This window comes from Hemitrygon akajei, chromosome 4 (genome assembly GCF_048418815.1).
Source record: "Hemitrygon akajei chromosome 4, sHemAka1.3, whole genome shotgun sequence".
NCBI lineage: Eukaryota > Metazoa > Chordata > Chondrichthyes > Myliobatiformes > Dasyatidae > Hemitrygon > Hemitrygon akajei.
In genome coordinates, this window is record NC_133127.1 from 147,621,395 (window position 1) to 147,638,502 (window position 17,108).

At 38.8% G+C, this 17,108-nt stretch overlaps 1 protein-coding gene across 1 annotated transcript in view; it reads left to right on the plus strand.

Annotated features, from left to right (window-relative positions):
* The window catches only part of mrps9 (mitochondrial ribosomal protein S9), a 60,486-nt gene that overhangs the window by 19,915 nt on the left and 23,463 nt on the right, over window positions 1-17,108 (plus strand). The window contains exons 5-6 of the mRNA XM_073043535.1: window positions 7,576-7,655; window positions 15,109-15,194. Of these exons, the coding sequence (XP_072899636.1) occupies window positions 7,576-7,655; window positions 15,109-15,194 (166 nt within the window). The remainder of the gene's footprint in view (window positions 1-7,575; window positions 7,656-15,108; window positions 15,195-17,108) is intronic.

Genomic DNA, 17,108 nt, shown 5'->3' on the forward strand with positions numbered 1-17,108 from the left:
GACTTATCTGTAGTTTTAAAAACCAGGCTACCATCTATCCATTGTTGTACTCTGCTGCATCAAATGCTTACTGCAATAGTTTCTACTGAATTATTCCATAATCTTAAAAGAAGAGTTTGGTTTATCATGCAAACACGAGGAAATCTGCAGATGCTGGAAATTCAAACAACACACACAAAATGCTGGTGGAACACAGCAGGCTAGGCAGCATCTATAGGGAGAAGCGCTGTTGACGTTTCGGGCCGAGACCCTTCGTGAGGACTAACCGAAAGGAAAGATAGTAAGAGATTTGAAAGTAGTGGGGGGAGGGGGAAATGCGAAATGATAGAAGACCGGAGGGGGTGGGATGAAGCTAAGAGCTGGAAAGGTGATTGGCAAAAGTGATACAGAGCTGGAGAAGGGAAAGGATCATGGGACGGGAGGCCTCAGGAGAAAGAAAGGAGGTGGGGGGGAGCACCAGAGGGAGATGGAGAACAGGCAAACAACTAAATATGTCAGGGATGGGGTAAGAAGGGGAGGAGGGGCATTAACGGAAGTTAGAGAAGTTGGTTTATCATGTTTATGTTGTCTCTAACACTATTGAACAAAAGCAACCTCCGAGCAATCGTCGTGGGAATACTTTTCCGTAACAAAATGGAAATGATTTTCACTATTCACCTTTCTAATTCCAGATGCTGCAAAATGGAGAATCTTACATAATCTCTCTGTCTCCAATTTTCTTCAATGCAGTAGTCCCAAAGATATGTATTTTTAGATGTAAATTCTATTTCAGTCACCAGTCTCAGAGCAGTGAGGTGTGCAGGGGATACCTGTGTTCTTCTTAATTTGGCATTTAAAAAAATAACTAAGTAGTTTTGCATTGCTATGCTTAAGCACAGGAACAGACCTGGCTCTATGAGTAGATAATTTGTGTAAAAAAAAAAAAAAAAAAGAATCTCAGGGTTGTATGTGGTGACGTATATGTACTCTGATAATAAAATGTACTTTGAACTTTGTACTTTAAACGTTAAACTGTCTGAGGGGTCAGTCACACCACAACTGTGGCCATCTTCAGGCTTGCATATGATTTTTAGTCTGATACACAACAATTACATTACCAAGGTTATATTTATAGTTACAGAGTAAAGTATAACTCACTTGATATAAAATGATGAGTGCTTAGTTGCAAGTTACTTAGGAAAGCAAACTCTTAATGGGAATTTTAAAATTCTCAGTCTCTTAAGGAAGTGAATTGCTGTTAAACCATGGCAGAGTAACAATATTAATTAATAAGATAATTAAGAATGTTTGATAATGAGCCACCTGTGACCCTGTCCTATTTTTTTCCATGAACTTAAAGGCTACAACAAGGATGGAAGTTTTTTTTTTCATAATGTGTACTCCAGTGTAAAAAAATCTAAATATTGTGGATGCCAAGAGTCAGAAAACGTAAGTTAAGCAGCATTTATGGAGAGTGAAACACTTTACATTTCATATGGATAACCATTGATTCTCCTAGAAGTGTCCCTGAAGTTTTGGGTTATATAATCTTTCTCATTCCAAAACCTCCTTCCATGGTTGAAAGGAAGGGCAAAGCTACAGCATGATTCATATTATGAGGAGAGGTTTAAACTGAAACTCTTTCCACTAAATCATTGGGTAAGAGTATATATAATAAAACTTTTTAAAGCTTTTGTAATAAATTGCATGTTAAAGGAAATAGTTCACAATGATGGATTCTGCTTCTATCAAGTAGGCAGGCAGGCAGTTCCAGATCGTAACTATAGGGTTAAAAAAAATTCTCCTTTGCCCAGAATTTTAAATCACTATCTCCTGGTACATGATGCACCTACTAATAGGAACAGCTTCCCTCTATTAATTGTTTAATCAGTTCATGATTTTGTACTACTATCTCCTTGAACAATCTTTTTTCCAAAGAGAACAATCCCAGTATCCTTATTGTTATCTTCTAGTTGCAATCCCTTATCCCTACAACCATTCTAATAAAATTTTTCTGTGAGCTCTCTAGGGCCCTCACATCCTTCCGGAAGTGTGGTGGCCAGAATTGTTTGCAATATTCAGTTTGTGACCTTTGCCAGTGTTCTGTACAGCTTCAACACAACTTCCCTGTTTTTGTGCTTTCTGCCTCTTTAAGTGCATCTGAAGAGCAAGTGTCCTTTCCATTTTACACATCTCCTATTACTGTCAAGGCTTCATAAACATGTAACCCAAGTTTCTCAATTCCTACACAACACTTCTGACGGTCTGGCGTAAATTTAGTGTAGTATTACCTTTAGATTATTTTTGATTTTGTACTCTCGCCATTGAAGTGGAACTTAAAATTGCAACTATCTAACCTTTGGCACATAGAATTATAAACCATCCTCTTGACCATGTGCCTGCAAATCAGTAACATCTCTTTTGTTTCTTTGTCAAAGTGTATCACTTCAAAGTGAGCACCTTTTGTTTTGTAAATTCTTAACTGATTTTACCCTTCTGAAGAAGCTTTAGATGTTGTACTTCAATAGTAAAACCTGTATAAATAAAAGTGTCATCGTAAATTTCTGTTCTGATACATGATTAACCAAAGGCAGTGCATATTTTGCACTGAAAGCTTTGTGTTTTTTAATTATTATATTGAAAAAATGTTTTGATTATTTCCTTTATTATGCTAGCATCTCCCTCCACTCAGGCCTGGCTGTCTTCTCGCTGCTGCCATCAGGAAGAAGGTACCAGAGCACCAGGACCAACACCACCAGGTTCAGGAACAGTTATTGCCCCTGAACCATCAGGCTCTTGAACCAAAGGGATAGCTTTACTCACCCCACCACTGAATTGCTCCCACCACCTATGGGCTCACTTTCAATGACTCTTCACTTCATGTTCTCGATATTTATTACTTATTTATTTTTTTCTCTTTTGTATTTGCACATTTGTTGTCCTTTGCACTTTGGTTGTCTGTCCTTTCAAGGGTGGTCTTTCATCAATTGTGTTTCTTGGATTTACTATGTATGCCTGCAAGAAAATTAACCTCAGGGTGGTAAATGATGACATATGGACTTTGATAATAAACTTACTTTGAACTTGAACTTTAATAACTTCCTTAACATATTTATTGAAGGTCTCATCACTGTTGATTGACCGGTTTATTTATATAACAAATAAGCCAGCATGATAATTTTCTAATAGGAAAAACACTTAATTTTAAACCGTTTTCTTAATCTCTCGATGCTCTAAAGCAAGGGTTTCCAACCTGGGATGCTTAATGGTATTGGTCCATGGCATAAAAAGAATGGGAACCCCTGTTCTAAAGCATTTACAGCCAGTGAAGTTACAAGGTCAGCATTTATTGCCTGTCCCTAAATGGTCCCAAGAAGGTTGTGGTATGCTACCAACTTGAGCAATTGCAATTATTCTCACACAATATTGGTTGGGCATTTCCTGGATTTAGACCCAGTGACAATGAAAGACTAGTGAGATCTTCCAAGTCAGTTGATGTATAACTTATGGAAGCCTGCTGGTGTTACCATGTACGTACCACCCTTTTCCTGCTCTTCAATGGAGATTGATGTTTGAGGACAGTCTGTATGAGTAACTGCACTGAACCTTGTAAAGGTACACCCTGCTGCCACTGCACCTGTGGAAAGAGTGAATATTCAAGGCAAGAATATTGCCTAGTCTAGTTTAAGGTACCAAAAAAAAATGCTACCGTGTATGGATGTTTGAGGAAAATAATCATTCATTTTTCACTGCCTTGCTTGAGCTGTTGTTGATCTTTATTGGCCCTTGTGGCTAAAGGAATAAGGGGGTATGGAAAGAAGGCAGGTACAGGGTTCTGAGTTGGATGATCAGCCATGATCATACTGAATGGCAGTGCAGGCTTGAAGGGCCGAATGGCCTACTCCTGCACCTATTTTCTATGTTTCTATGTGATAGATAGTCTGCTGATCAAGACAGCTTTGTCCTGGATGGTGAGTCTTTCTTTAATTGTTTGAGCTGCACCCATCCAGGTACATATTTTTCAGATTGAATTTCAGATTCTCTTTGCACATTAACTTCACCCTTTAACACTAATTAAATTTCTGTTCTTGTCCAATTTCTGCAGTTTATCTAGTTTGTCTGCAATTGTGGCATCACGTCCATGCTTTCGGTACCTTAAACTAGACTAGGCAGATGTCTTAGTGTCCTGTGAAAATCAAAATTAATCTTCATTTTGGGCAGGATTGAGGATACCATAGGCCTATTAGCACAGTCTAACGCAAAATCTTTTGAGCATAGGAGGAAAATTTTTTATCAGGAAAAGTCAGGATGGAGTTTATCATGGGCACAACATTCTACAGATAAACACTTGCCCATTGAAAAATTCCAAGGACAGAATTAAAATTGTTAACCTAGGCAAGTGGCCAGCTTTTGTGTATATTCCACAACTCATCCCCATTTCCTAAGTTTTGCACTTTTCTGACCAATAAAGAAGTTAGCCAATCATAGACCTTTAAATGCTACCGTGTATGGATGTTTGAGGAGAATAATCATTCATTTTTCACTGCCTTACTTGAGCTGTTGTTGATCTTTTTTCCCATTTCCTTGTTCAGAGTTTTTAAGCTGGGTATACAATTTAGTTTTTAAAAATACTGTAGAAATTGTGAACTTAACTATTCACTGACTTGTTTCTCATCGATGGTGCTGAATCTTTGGAATTCTCAACTCCAGAAGGGGCAGAGGGTAGATTATTAAGGTCTTTTATGAGGAAGTAGATGCATATTTGAAAGATTGGTAAATTGAGGACTATGGGGAACTGGCTCCATTGTAAGCTTGTTGGATTCATCATGGGTGAATGCCCACCTGACTGAAAGAAGAATCTTTGTGAGTGCATTTCTCAGCTCCTTGTTCAAGAAATGCAGCTAAAGTTTGCATTGTCATTGCTGCTGGTTGTGTCTGCATGTTGGCAAACAGCAGGGCTTAACACCTCAAATGGTTAAAAATATTTATAAGCAAAGCGACTTTCTTTATGGAATACTTTAAAATAAAATGTAAGCATGTGTAAAGTATTTTAACCTTGTAACTCATTCTTTAAAATTTCGCTTGTAAAATGTTAACTGAAGTTCACAATAAATTTATTATCAAAGTATATACATGTCACCATACACAATGCTGAGATTCATTTCTTGTGTGCATTCACAGTAAATACATAAAACACAATAGAATCAATGAAAGAACGCCCCCAGCAGGACAAACAATCAATATGCAAAATACAGCAAACTGTGCAAATACAAAAAGAATAGAAATAATAAATAAACAATAAATTTAAAGAACGTGATGAGGAGTCCAGAGGTTGTAGGCACAGTTCAGTGACAGGGCAAGTGAAGTTCTCTTGTCTGGTTGAAGAGCCTAATAAGCAGAAGGGAAGTAACTATTCCTGAACCTGGTGGTGTAAATCCTGAGGCTCCTGTATGTCCTTGATGGCAGCAGTAAGAAGAGAGCATAGCCTGGAAGGTGGGGGTCTTTGATGAAGGATCATGCTTTCCTGCGACAGCGCTTCGTGTAGATGTGCCCAGTGATGGGAAGAGCTTTGCCTGTGATGGACTGGACCGTAAGAAATTAGAGGTGCTGCCGTGCTTGCTTCATAATGGCACTTGCGTGCTGGATCTGGGACAGATCCTCTAAAATGGTAACACTGAGGAATTTAAAGTTGCTGACTCTCTGCACCTTTGATCCCCTGATGAGAATTGGCTCATGGACCTCCCACTGAATTTTAATAATCAGTTCCTTGGTGTTGCAGATATTCAGTGAGAAGCTGATGTTGTGGCACCACTCAGCCAGATTTTCAAACTATATGCTGATTCAGCTAACAACAGGGATGGTGTCAGCAAATTTGAATATGGCATTGGAGCTGTGTTTAGCCACAAGGCTTTAAGTATAAAGCCAGTAGAGTAGGTGGCTAAGCACTTAGCCTAATGGTACAGCCGTGCTGATAGAGATTGTGGAGCAGATGTTGTAACTCTGAAATAGCAGATGAATGAATCGTGGATCCAGCTGCACTAAGAGGCACTGAGGCCAAGGTCTTGAAGCTCATTGATTATTTATGAGGGGGTGATAGTATTGAATAACAAGCTCTTATCAATGAAGAACATCCTGATAGATTTATCTTCACTGTCCAGCTGTTCCAGGGTTGAGTGAAGAGACAGTGAAATGGTATCTGCTGGTGACTTGTTGTGACAGTAGGTAAATTGAAGCAGATCCAAGTTGCTTCTCAGGTAGGAGTTGATATGTTGCATCACCAGCCTCTCAAAGCACTTCATCAACGTTTATGTAAGTGCTACTGGACATTATTCATCGAGGCAGGTTACCATGTTCTTCTTAGGCATTGGTATAATTGAAGCCTGCTTGAAGCAGTTGAATACTTCAGACTGCTGAACTAAGAGGTTAAAGATGTCAGTGAATACTCCAGCTAGTTGACACAGGTCTTTAGTACTCGGCCAGGTACCCTGCCTTGGCCAGGTGCTCTCTCTGGGTTTTGGGAGTTCGTAAGGTTACCTCCACGTGTTGACAGTCAAAGTGAGCATAAAAGGCATTTGAGCTCATCTGGGAGTGAAGTGTTATTGTCACCTATGTTTTTGGTTTCACTTTGTAGGAGGTGATAGTATTCAAACTTTGCCACAGTTGTCTAGCATCCTTCAGTGATTCAAGTTTGGTCCAGAATTGCCACTTTGCATGTAAGATGGCTTTATGGAGATTGTACCTGAACCTTTTGTACTTTACTTGTTTGCAAGACCTGAATGCCACTAATCTGGCCCTCAGCAGATTGCAGATTTCATGATTCAACCATGGCTTTTGGTTGGAGAAGACTGAATAATATTGTGGGGACACACTCATCTATGACTGTTTTTGAAAAGTCAGTGACAACGGTGGTGTTTTGGTTCAAACCCTCTGATTCCTGGTGAACAGTGCCCAGTCCACCAACTCAAGGTAATCCCATAGCCACTCCTCGGCTTCCCATGACCACCTCTTTGTCCTTATCTCCGGAGCCCTGCTCTTTAGCCTCTGCCTATGTGCAGGTAATAGGAGGACAGCAAAGTGATCAGGTTTCCATGAATACTAAGATTGACAAGATTGAGGCTGTTAAATTACCTTATCTTATTAATGATTGTTAAAATCAATCAAGAGTGCGTAAAAAATTTTTGTTTAGGTTTACTTTTTTCCCCCACAGGTCCATAACTCTTTTAGTGTGTTGACGAGAATCAAATGTATAGTCTGACCAATTCTTTGGAAATGCAATTTGCCTTTATTAATTGCTTCCATCATTTTGTAATTTGTCCTCCATTTATTTTGCTATGGTAGTAGAATATTATTTTCTGAATTAGTGTACTTTCCCTTATTTAGTTTTTCACTTGCTCTTTTGAAAATATTAAACAAATGTTAGCAGTGTTTCCGTCAATTTCTTCCCCTATTGAAGTGCTGCTGGCAAAATTGACAGTCGCATTTGGTGCTTATCCAACTATGTGCACACGAGTTCTGAAAAAGCTACATACAAATTTATTGTACAAAATTTATGTCTCAAGTAAATCAAAATGTGATTTTTGTTTCCATGTTCTACAGCTGTCCAGTGGGGAGAAGATGGTCGTCCTTTCAATTTCCTGTTTTACACAGGAAAGCAATCATACTATTCACTTATGCACGTAAGTATTCAAATGATTCAGATACAAACTAAATAACTTGCTACACATTAAAAATTGGCTTTAATGCTTAAGTGAAATTTAAGTTTTTGAACTGAATTTGTTTTGGCAAAACTAAATTAATTTTGCAATCAAATGCATTTACGAGCTGGCCATTTTTGAAAATTGTTTAAACTGACCTTGTCATCAAAGCTTATCCAGACCATTCAAAAGTTCTCTTCCTTCAGTTTCACTTTGTTTAAAACTTGGCTACTCATGACCTCCGTCATGTTCCACTTTTTTCTGACAGAAGTTTGATTTGCACTAGTTTAATAATTTGCGTCTCCATAAAATATTGATGCTTATTGTGATATATTACTAGCTTATAATTTTAATCTTTAGCATATTTTATATGTCTCATGTATTATCAAGTACTTGCTTGCAAATTCTTTTTAGCCCAGATCTGTTTCCTCCTTTTACTCCATTGTATCCACCAATGCTAGCATCATTACCATCATGCCAACATGAACTGAAACTCTTCATCCCTGCAATGGGATATCATTAACTACCTGGCTTTACTACAGCATTCTCTATTTTAAAGCTTTAATGTTTGTCTAAACTTGGAAGAATAGTTTTGTCTGTCCAAAAATCACTATGTATCAAAGTACAATATTTAATTCACTTTAAGTATGTTGTTCCTTATTTGCAAAATTGAGTGCTGCAAGACCAAATGTCATTGTGTGCTGCAATTCTGTGTTTGAAAAGTAGCTTAATAAGTTGTCTTTGAACATTAGAAGCAAAATTTGTTTGCTCCTGTTGTTGCTACTCTTCAGACATTATCAATGTCCGTATTTCTGTCAAGGGACTTGCGTTATACATTTACTCAATTAACTAAGCAATCAAATGCTAAGCCATTCAGCAAACTGACATATCTGATAAATTGTCTTTCTGAGCCACTGGATTCACTAAAGTTACACAAGCTAGGTGTAAAATATCAATTCCTTTTCTATCCTTGTGAATACAGTGTGGTCTATCTTCAAGCCCTTTCCTCATGTAAACTCGTACTTTGGTTTAAACTGGAGGAGTAAATTGCAATTTTAACCTGTGTTTTCTGGAGGGAAATTAATCTACATTTGTAGATTGTCATAGCAGTAGCAATGCAGTATTTTACCAGTGAGTATATGTGAATTTTGGTGTATTTACAGCTGATGCACTTGTAGTATAGTATTTAACATTAAATTGTGTCTCTTTTACTGATACTTCCCCTATACAGATTTGCAAGAGTTAATAATATGGACAATGTGTTTATTTATGTGCACTTACTAAACTTAAGAGGCAGTTTATTTCACTTAAGAGCGGTGACATAACAAAATAAGTTGAATAAAGTCTGATCATTCACATACAGCACTCTCCCTACCACCTGGCTCTGTCTCTCTCTCTCTCTCTCCCCCTCTGTCTCTCCCTCGCTGCTTCTCTCTCTGCCACACCATCTGCCACCCTCTCTGTCCCAGCCTCTCACCCCTCCATCACCCTCTCCCCTTCTCCATCACCCAAACCCACCTGCATCACCCTCCCCACCATCACCCCTCCCCTCCACCCCCTTCCCCTACATCCCCTCCTCTCTCCCACCATCCCCCTCCCTCCTCCTCTCCCTCCATCCCCCTACCCCTCTACCCTCTTCCCACCCTCCCTTCTTCTCTCCTCTCCCCCTCCCCATCTGTGTGTGTGTGTCTCCCTCTCCCTCTCCCTCTCCCTCTCCCTCCCCCTCCCCCTCCCCCTCCCCCTCCCCCTCTCCCTCTTCCTCTCCCTCTCCTTCTTCTCCCCCTTAGCTCGGTCTCCCTCCACATTTGTCTGTCTTCCCACCTCCTCCCAGTCTCTGTCTAAGTTGCAGGTAATCATTAAAGTAAAACATATCTAAATAACCTGTAATTTTTCTTTGTAACCATTGAAGGATAGAGGTGAAATTAAATTGCCCATATATCTAATATATAAGAAGCATCCCACTATTATTACAAATGCTGATTCGGTACCAAACTAACTGTACTCTTGAGTTTTGCACCAAATCTTCCAATATTTGCATTATTTTCCTTTGGAAATATGAATGAAAGAATCTGCCAGTATTAGCATCTGTTTTCTTCTGGAGTCCAAAAGCATTAGTGCAATCTCATTAATCACCTTGGAATTCACTGAGTGTTGTTTAATGTAATACATTGGCATGAATCTCTTGGCTCTTTTGTAAGAAGTTATGAAACAGTGATCACTAATACACATCACAGAGTTGTGAACAGATACCATCAACTTGCTGTGTAACTCCTTTCTTCCTTGGATTTTGATGCCTATAACACCAACAATAACATAAAGATATTTTGCCTTGTTCCTTTATCATCCCTTTCTTAGTATATTATTCTTTTCCTCTCTCCCTAGTTATGGCTTCATTGCCCTTTTGTGCTCTTGCATACACCCAATATGAATATGGAGTCTGAAAAGATCATGTTTATAAGCTAATTGATCTGTACTCATTATACCACTTCCTCTTCTAAATGCCAGTTACTTTTTGTGTAATGTATTGCTTATACCTGATGTGTGCTTTCATGTTGCAAGTTTGAAATACCTCATCGATTGATTCATATCTCCTCCTATCAGCACTCTAACAATGAATTAACATATGTAGACAACAAATATATATTCTACAAACTAAGATATTTGTGAATGTATTATTCTACACCGTCCTTGAATTTGTTTCCAAATCTCATTTGCATATTTAGTTAGAGCCATTTTATCATTGGTTAATAGAATGCTTGAAAAGCTCTTTGGAAAGTATCTGTTATATTAAATATACAAGCGTAAAGAATTGACTATTTTAAGTTATTTTTGGTTAGTGAATGTTGTACAGGAGAAGAAAATAGGTGCATAGAATAATGTTTGTTTTACAGATCATTCTTAAATGAAGATAACAAAATATTAGGAAAATGTTGGGCAGCTCTTTACGATTCCATTTTTCAATGTATACATTGTATAGTTACTTTAAATATAATCTAGGATTGGAAATATCCACAGAAAATTCTTTTGGTAGAAGTGTTAAACACCTGACTAGCTTTGTGATTTTAACATTACTTGCAATTTGAGTTACTTCAAAATTTTATCATGCAAAGCTAGAGTGCAAACCTGTGGAGCCAAAATCTGCTGAGTAAACCTTAGCCATTAATGATTATATCCGATTATTTTAAACTGTTTTTGGAAGGGTTAGTAACTGAGAGCACATAAATGAAATTAGTTGAAGTTCATTGATGGTAAAGATCTGCAGCATTACGTCAGATGATGACTGTCAAATTCCATTTAACATATTAACATTCAAAATCTTACAGAAATCTGTCTGAAGGATGTATTATAACATAGGTTTTGAACCTTTAGGCACAGTAGGAATTCACTTTGGGTCTTCTGTAGTTTCCAAAGAGAGCTACAAGACAAAATCTTGGCTTGTCAGGCACATTAATTTCTTGAAACCCTTTCACTCTTCATTGACCTTGGGCAAATGAGCTTATTGCCCTAGCTGAAATGAAATGAATGATAAATGCAGAAAGTGCCTTTGCTGAGTAATGGGACTGCAGTGAAGGCTTCTCTGCAGAGTTTTATTCCTCTACAGCCTGAGGCAGCTCAAGGTCCCCTGCTGTTCATTTAAATAGGTATGTCAAATCTGCCTTGAAATGCTGCCTGTTTGATCTGTGGTAATATTTGTGAAGGTTCCATATGGACTTGAACCCCTGCAGTGGCAAGAAATAATGTACAATGCTTCATAGTGCAGACACAAATTTTCTCTGAAGAGGATGCAAGACCACATTTTAGCTGTCGGAGAGGATGATGTAGCTGAAATGTGGTGCTGTCAGCTCCTCGCATGGATGGGCAGAACACAGTGCATATCTGGAAAATGATGCTTAACTTTCCATTCAATCATCATTTAAACTTTCAAACAGTGTCTTAGATTATCTGTTTTCTCAGATTTCTGTGAACTTTTGCATTAAAAAAAATTTTTTTTCCGAACTTATGTACTTTGTGTAAAATGGAATGTTTGAAACCAAATGTATTTGAAGAGGATTGAGTTATATTAACTTAAGTGCTTTTCTTCGAATTATACATTCAATCCCTCCTCGTTATTATTCTGATTTTGAAAGAACTATCACTAATTAATCACCAATAGCTTTAATGTATTTTATACACATAATGTCTGATTATAGGGAGCTTTTTTAATAATTGAGAATTATACTCCTTTATGGATAGAATGCACTTTGCAATTCAGGGAAAAGCTCTTCCTCCACTAGGAGGAGGCAGTTGAGAGGTATCCTTGTAATGACTTTCCCTGTGGCAGTAAGCAGGGAGACCCCTCTGTATAATTACTGCAATGGGACATCTTTTTTGAAGTTTACCACAATAGTGTCTTTCAGATCCCCGGCATAAGGTTTGTTTCCCAAATGAAAATAAGTTTTTTGATTCACAAGGATATCACCATAATGTTACTTCATCTACCAAGTAACCTACAAAATATATACCTTGTGACTTCCTCCTGCTCTGGCACCTGTTACTTTCCCTTATTCTCAGGATTAGACGACGTGATTGCTACCTGAGCCTTAAGCTTAATAATTCTGCCATCTGTTTGCCCTCTAAACCTCATCATTGCTGTAACAATTTCACAATGTGCAAAATGTCTTTATTTCTGAATTTTGTTAATCTGTTGTTTGCAATGATCATGAAAAGACTTTGAGGTATAGGCAACCATATTCAGCTAGAAGTCCCAAATTCATCTTGGCCTTTTCCTAAGACCCCACTATTTTCTAATCTGGTCTTTGGCCAATTCTTTTTATTCCACGTGATATCAGAAAATAAGTTGACATTAGCAGTACAATACAAAATTATGTGCTTTCATTATATGTAAGACAGTAGGTTTGTAGTGTTTATTTGTGGGCTATACTAAAATACGGTGCCTTGAAAAAGTATTCAGCCCCCACAACTATATTCGCGTATAACTGTCTCATTTTCGAAATTGAAACATACTGAGGTAGGATTTCTTTTGAGCTAATCTGCAAAACATTGTGCATCATGTCAAATCAAAAGAAAAATTCTAAAACCTGTCAACAACTTACTAAAAATTAAAAATCAAAATTGTGAGGTTGAAAAGGTATTCATCCCCATTGCAATTACTACGCTAACTTTCCTCAGGTATATTACTGTATATTACCTTACCAACTCACCGATATGTTGATGTAGAAAACTGGAGGATCGCTTGAATAAGTATCTCCTTTATCTGTAAGGTCCAACAGTATGGTAGATTTTCAACAGACCAAACCAAAATGAAGAGATAAGAGCATTCAAGGCAAGTTAGTGAAATGATAATAGAGAAGCACAAATCTGTGGAAGGGTATAAGACCATCTCAAAAATATTGAACGTAGTACCTTGGGGCGCAGTGCTGTCCATCATGAAAAAGCGGGGAAAAAATATGAAACTGCAGCCACACTGCTAAATTGAGCTGCCCTTCTAAACGTAGTCGCTAGAGAAGAAGGGCACTTGTACAAGAGGCCACTGTAACATCAACAGTCACTCTCAGTGAGCTGCAGAAGTCAGTGGCTGCAACTGGAAATGAAGCTCATGGCTCCACAGTCTCTAAGGCCTTGCACAAAATGGTTAAAAAAATGCATATCCTTGCCCATAAAGACTTTGCAAAGTGTCAATTAGATAATACTGTAAAGACGTGGAAGAAGGTCTGGAGAGAAAGATGTGGATGACTTTTTGGCCTCAATATTGCCCTTCAGCAGCAAGGTCTGACTATCTGGTCAGGATTGATGGGAAAGTGAATGCTGCTAATACAGAAATATCCAGGTTGAAAACCAAGCCTCTGCCAGTAACTTAAACTGGGGAGGAGATCCATCTTTCAGCAAGGCAATCACTCAAACCACATTCCCAGAGCAACCATGGAGTGGCTTCAAAACTGATGCCCTTGAGTGGCCCAGAGTCCTGATCTTAACCCAATCAAACATCACGTGCAAAATGTCAAGATCACTCCCCAACCAACCTGGCACAGCTTGAGAAATGTTGCAAGGAGGAAAGGCAAGCTTGCTCCATCACATTGTGCAGTTAATAGAAACTTATCCAAGAAGACTACTGGCTGTACAGCTCCAAGAGGTGTTTTAACTAAGTTCTCAGCAAAGGCAGATGAATACTTTTGAACTGCTGACATTTCAGTTTTTGAATATTTCATTTTTCATGCCTTACAGTTTTCCCTTTTATTTAGGTCTGTTGAAAAGAAAATGTGATTCACAGATAAAAATTCTCAGTTAAATTATCAAAATCCCTAGTGCAAAGGGTTCAGGGCTGAATACTTTTCCAAGGCACTGTAGGTGGTTTCCTAGATATTGAAGATTGTCAAGGTTTACCAGAGAGTCCAGACTAGCTTGGTGAGTGGGCTAAGTATTGGCAAATGGCTTTAAATTTGGATAGTGTGGGGTGTTGCATTTCGGGATATCAAATAAAGTGGGACTAGTACATTGTGGAAATGTTTAACATATGAAAGCACTATCCAAGAGTCTGATAACAACAGGTACCCTTGAGTCTGGTGCCACATGCTTTCAATCAAGTTCCCAGGTGTAAATATGGTAAACAATTTTTTCTGGTCCAGCCCTATTGAATCTACTGCCAAGAGAGGACACCACTGCCAGTACTTCCTCAGGAGTCTAAAGAAATTAGCCTCTCCTTGCAAACTCTTTAACAGTTTTATCAATGTACCATAGCAAGCATCCTATCCAGTTGAATACAGCTTGGTATTGCAACTGCTTTGCCCAGACTGCAAGAAATAGTAGGGAATTATGATCATGACCCAATCCATTATGCAAACACTAACTTAGTTCACACTCCCTGCTGCCTCCGGAAAACAGGCTACTTTTATCAAAGTCCTCACCTACCTGGTCATTCTGCCTCCTGTTTCCCATCGAGCAGAAGAATTAAAAGCTTGAAAGCATGTGCCACCAGACTCGAGGGCAGCTATTATCCTGATGTTATCAGACTCATGAATGGTGCTTTCATATGCTAAATATGTATTCTTGATTTCCAAATCTACTTTGTTGCAGCCCATGCACTTAACTTGCTCAGCCACACTGCACTTCCTGTGTAGCTGCAACATGTATTATGCATTCTGTTTTCTTCTTGCTGCCTCAGTGTACTTGTGTGTGGCATGATCTGCCAGCATGGTACGCAAACATATTTGTTCACTGTACCTCGGTAAATAAGTCAATAAACCAATACCAGTATTAAACCCATGTCAGAATTGATGCCACTCCCACCATTTCTATTTGCTGATAAGCATGTCTTGTTGTATACAGTAATAGCTTTACTTTTTTTCCTGATGGTAAATCCCCAAAATACAATGTCACCTTTTTATAGGAATGCAGTCTCAGCAATTCATAAAAAAAATGTTCATCTAATCTTTTCCAGGATACTTATGAACAATTCCTAAATATCCAAATGTACGAAGATAAATTGAGGGCAAAAGGTCTCTTCTCTCAGGATACCAAACCAATGTAAGTTACTAATTGCAAGAATAAATATGAACTGGAGAGCAACTTTAAATGACAATCCAATAAACTGATGTACTACACTGTCTTCTCAACTGTATGGAAAAGATTCACGCACTATTTTGAAGAAGTGAGAAGAAGTACAGTATTTATACCATAATTAAGTGTTAATTATACCGTAATTAAGCACCTTATATTGTTGTCTTTAGGAATTAACAGTATAAAATCACTGCCATGGTTTTTTAAAAATGTGATTATTCTTAAGATATTGAATTTCTTGTAAAGTCCTTCACTCATCTGGGAGAATGAGGAGGTGATAGATAAAGAATTATGGAGGGTGGGAAATAAATTTAGTGTAAGATCGTGGAAGCCATTGTCTGTGGAGTTTAGCACCAAATTTAAAAAGAGAGTAAGGCCTGTCAGGACTTTCTGCGGAGTTTGAGGTTGTTTAGGTTAAATCTAGTGAGGTTTAATCTGAGCGGCCATTGTTGAAGTGGGCCAGCATTAGAGTGGGAAGATGAGGCTTTGACTCAAGAGGTTTCAGCAAGAAGAGGCAGAGGCTGGACTGAGGTTTTTGTCAAGTTTCTCTTTCTTTCTTTATTAGTGCTTAGCTAAAATAATGAGAATGGATCCCGGGTCAGCAGTGTGTACTTCATGTAAGATTAAGGAGATTTGGGCGACCTCTTGACTTCCTGATTGTTTCAGCTGCAAGTAATGTATCTGGCTGTAGCTCCTTACAGACCGTGTTAAGGAATTGAACATACCTTTTAGGGAACTGGTGTTGCAGCTGAATAGCCTTCCCTCATCTTGGAGAACGAGGAGGTGATAGATAAAAGTTACGGGGAGGTTGCCACACTTTAGCTGGATGAGTGGCAGGAGATGGAAATGCAATAAACAGTGCAGAGTACCCTTGTGGCCATTCCCTAACAGGTATACTACTTTGGATACTATTGGGTGGGAATGACCTAGCAGGAGAAAACTACAGCAGTTAGGTTTCTGACAGTGAGTCTAGCTCTGTGACTCAAAAGGGAAGTGATTAGAAGAGGCAAGTAGTAGTGATAGGGGATTAATTTGTTAGGAGAGCAGACATGAGGTTCCGTGGATGAGAACAGGATTCTTGGATGATATGTTGCATCCAAGATGCCAAGGTCAGAAGAATGTCGTATTGGGTCCTTAGCATTCTTAAGGGGGTGGGGGGGAGAGCAGCCATAGGTCATGATCCATGTTGTACCAGTGATGTAGGCAGGAAAGGTGACAAAATCCTGCAAAGTGAGTTCAGGAAGTTTGATGCTAAGATAAAGGAACAGAAATTCCAGGGTAGTGACCTCAGGATTGCTACCCCTGCAACGTGCTAGTGAAGCTAGATATTGGAAGGTAATACATTTGAACACATGGCTAAGGAGTTGGTGCAAGAGTAAGTTCTTCAAATCTTTGGATCATTGGGCTCTCTTCTAGGGTAGGTCGGTCTTATATAAACAGGATGGTTTGCACCTGAATTGCAGGGGAACAAATATCTGTGAGGGAGGGTTTGCTAGTTCCACTCTGGCGGGGTGGGGAGGGGGAGGAGTTAAACTAGAGTTGCAGGAGATGTGGGAACCCAAGTGCCAGGACGGCTAGTGGAGCGGTTGTGGGGAAAGTTAGATGTTATGTCCACATACAAGACAGGAATCAAAAGGTTGAGCATAGTGGCACTAATGTTCCGAGTTGCGTTTATTTCAGTGCAGGGAGCATTCCAGGTCAGGCAGCTGAGCTTAGAAATGGATCAGCACGTGGAATTATGATTTTACAGCCATTAGTGAGACTTGGTTGCAGGACTGGCTGCTCAGTGTTCTGGTGTTCCATTGTTTTACAAATGATCGAGGAGAAGGTATTAAACAGGGTAGGATGGCTTAACTCATCAGAAAAAATGGTATGGCATTG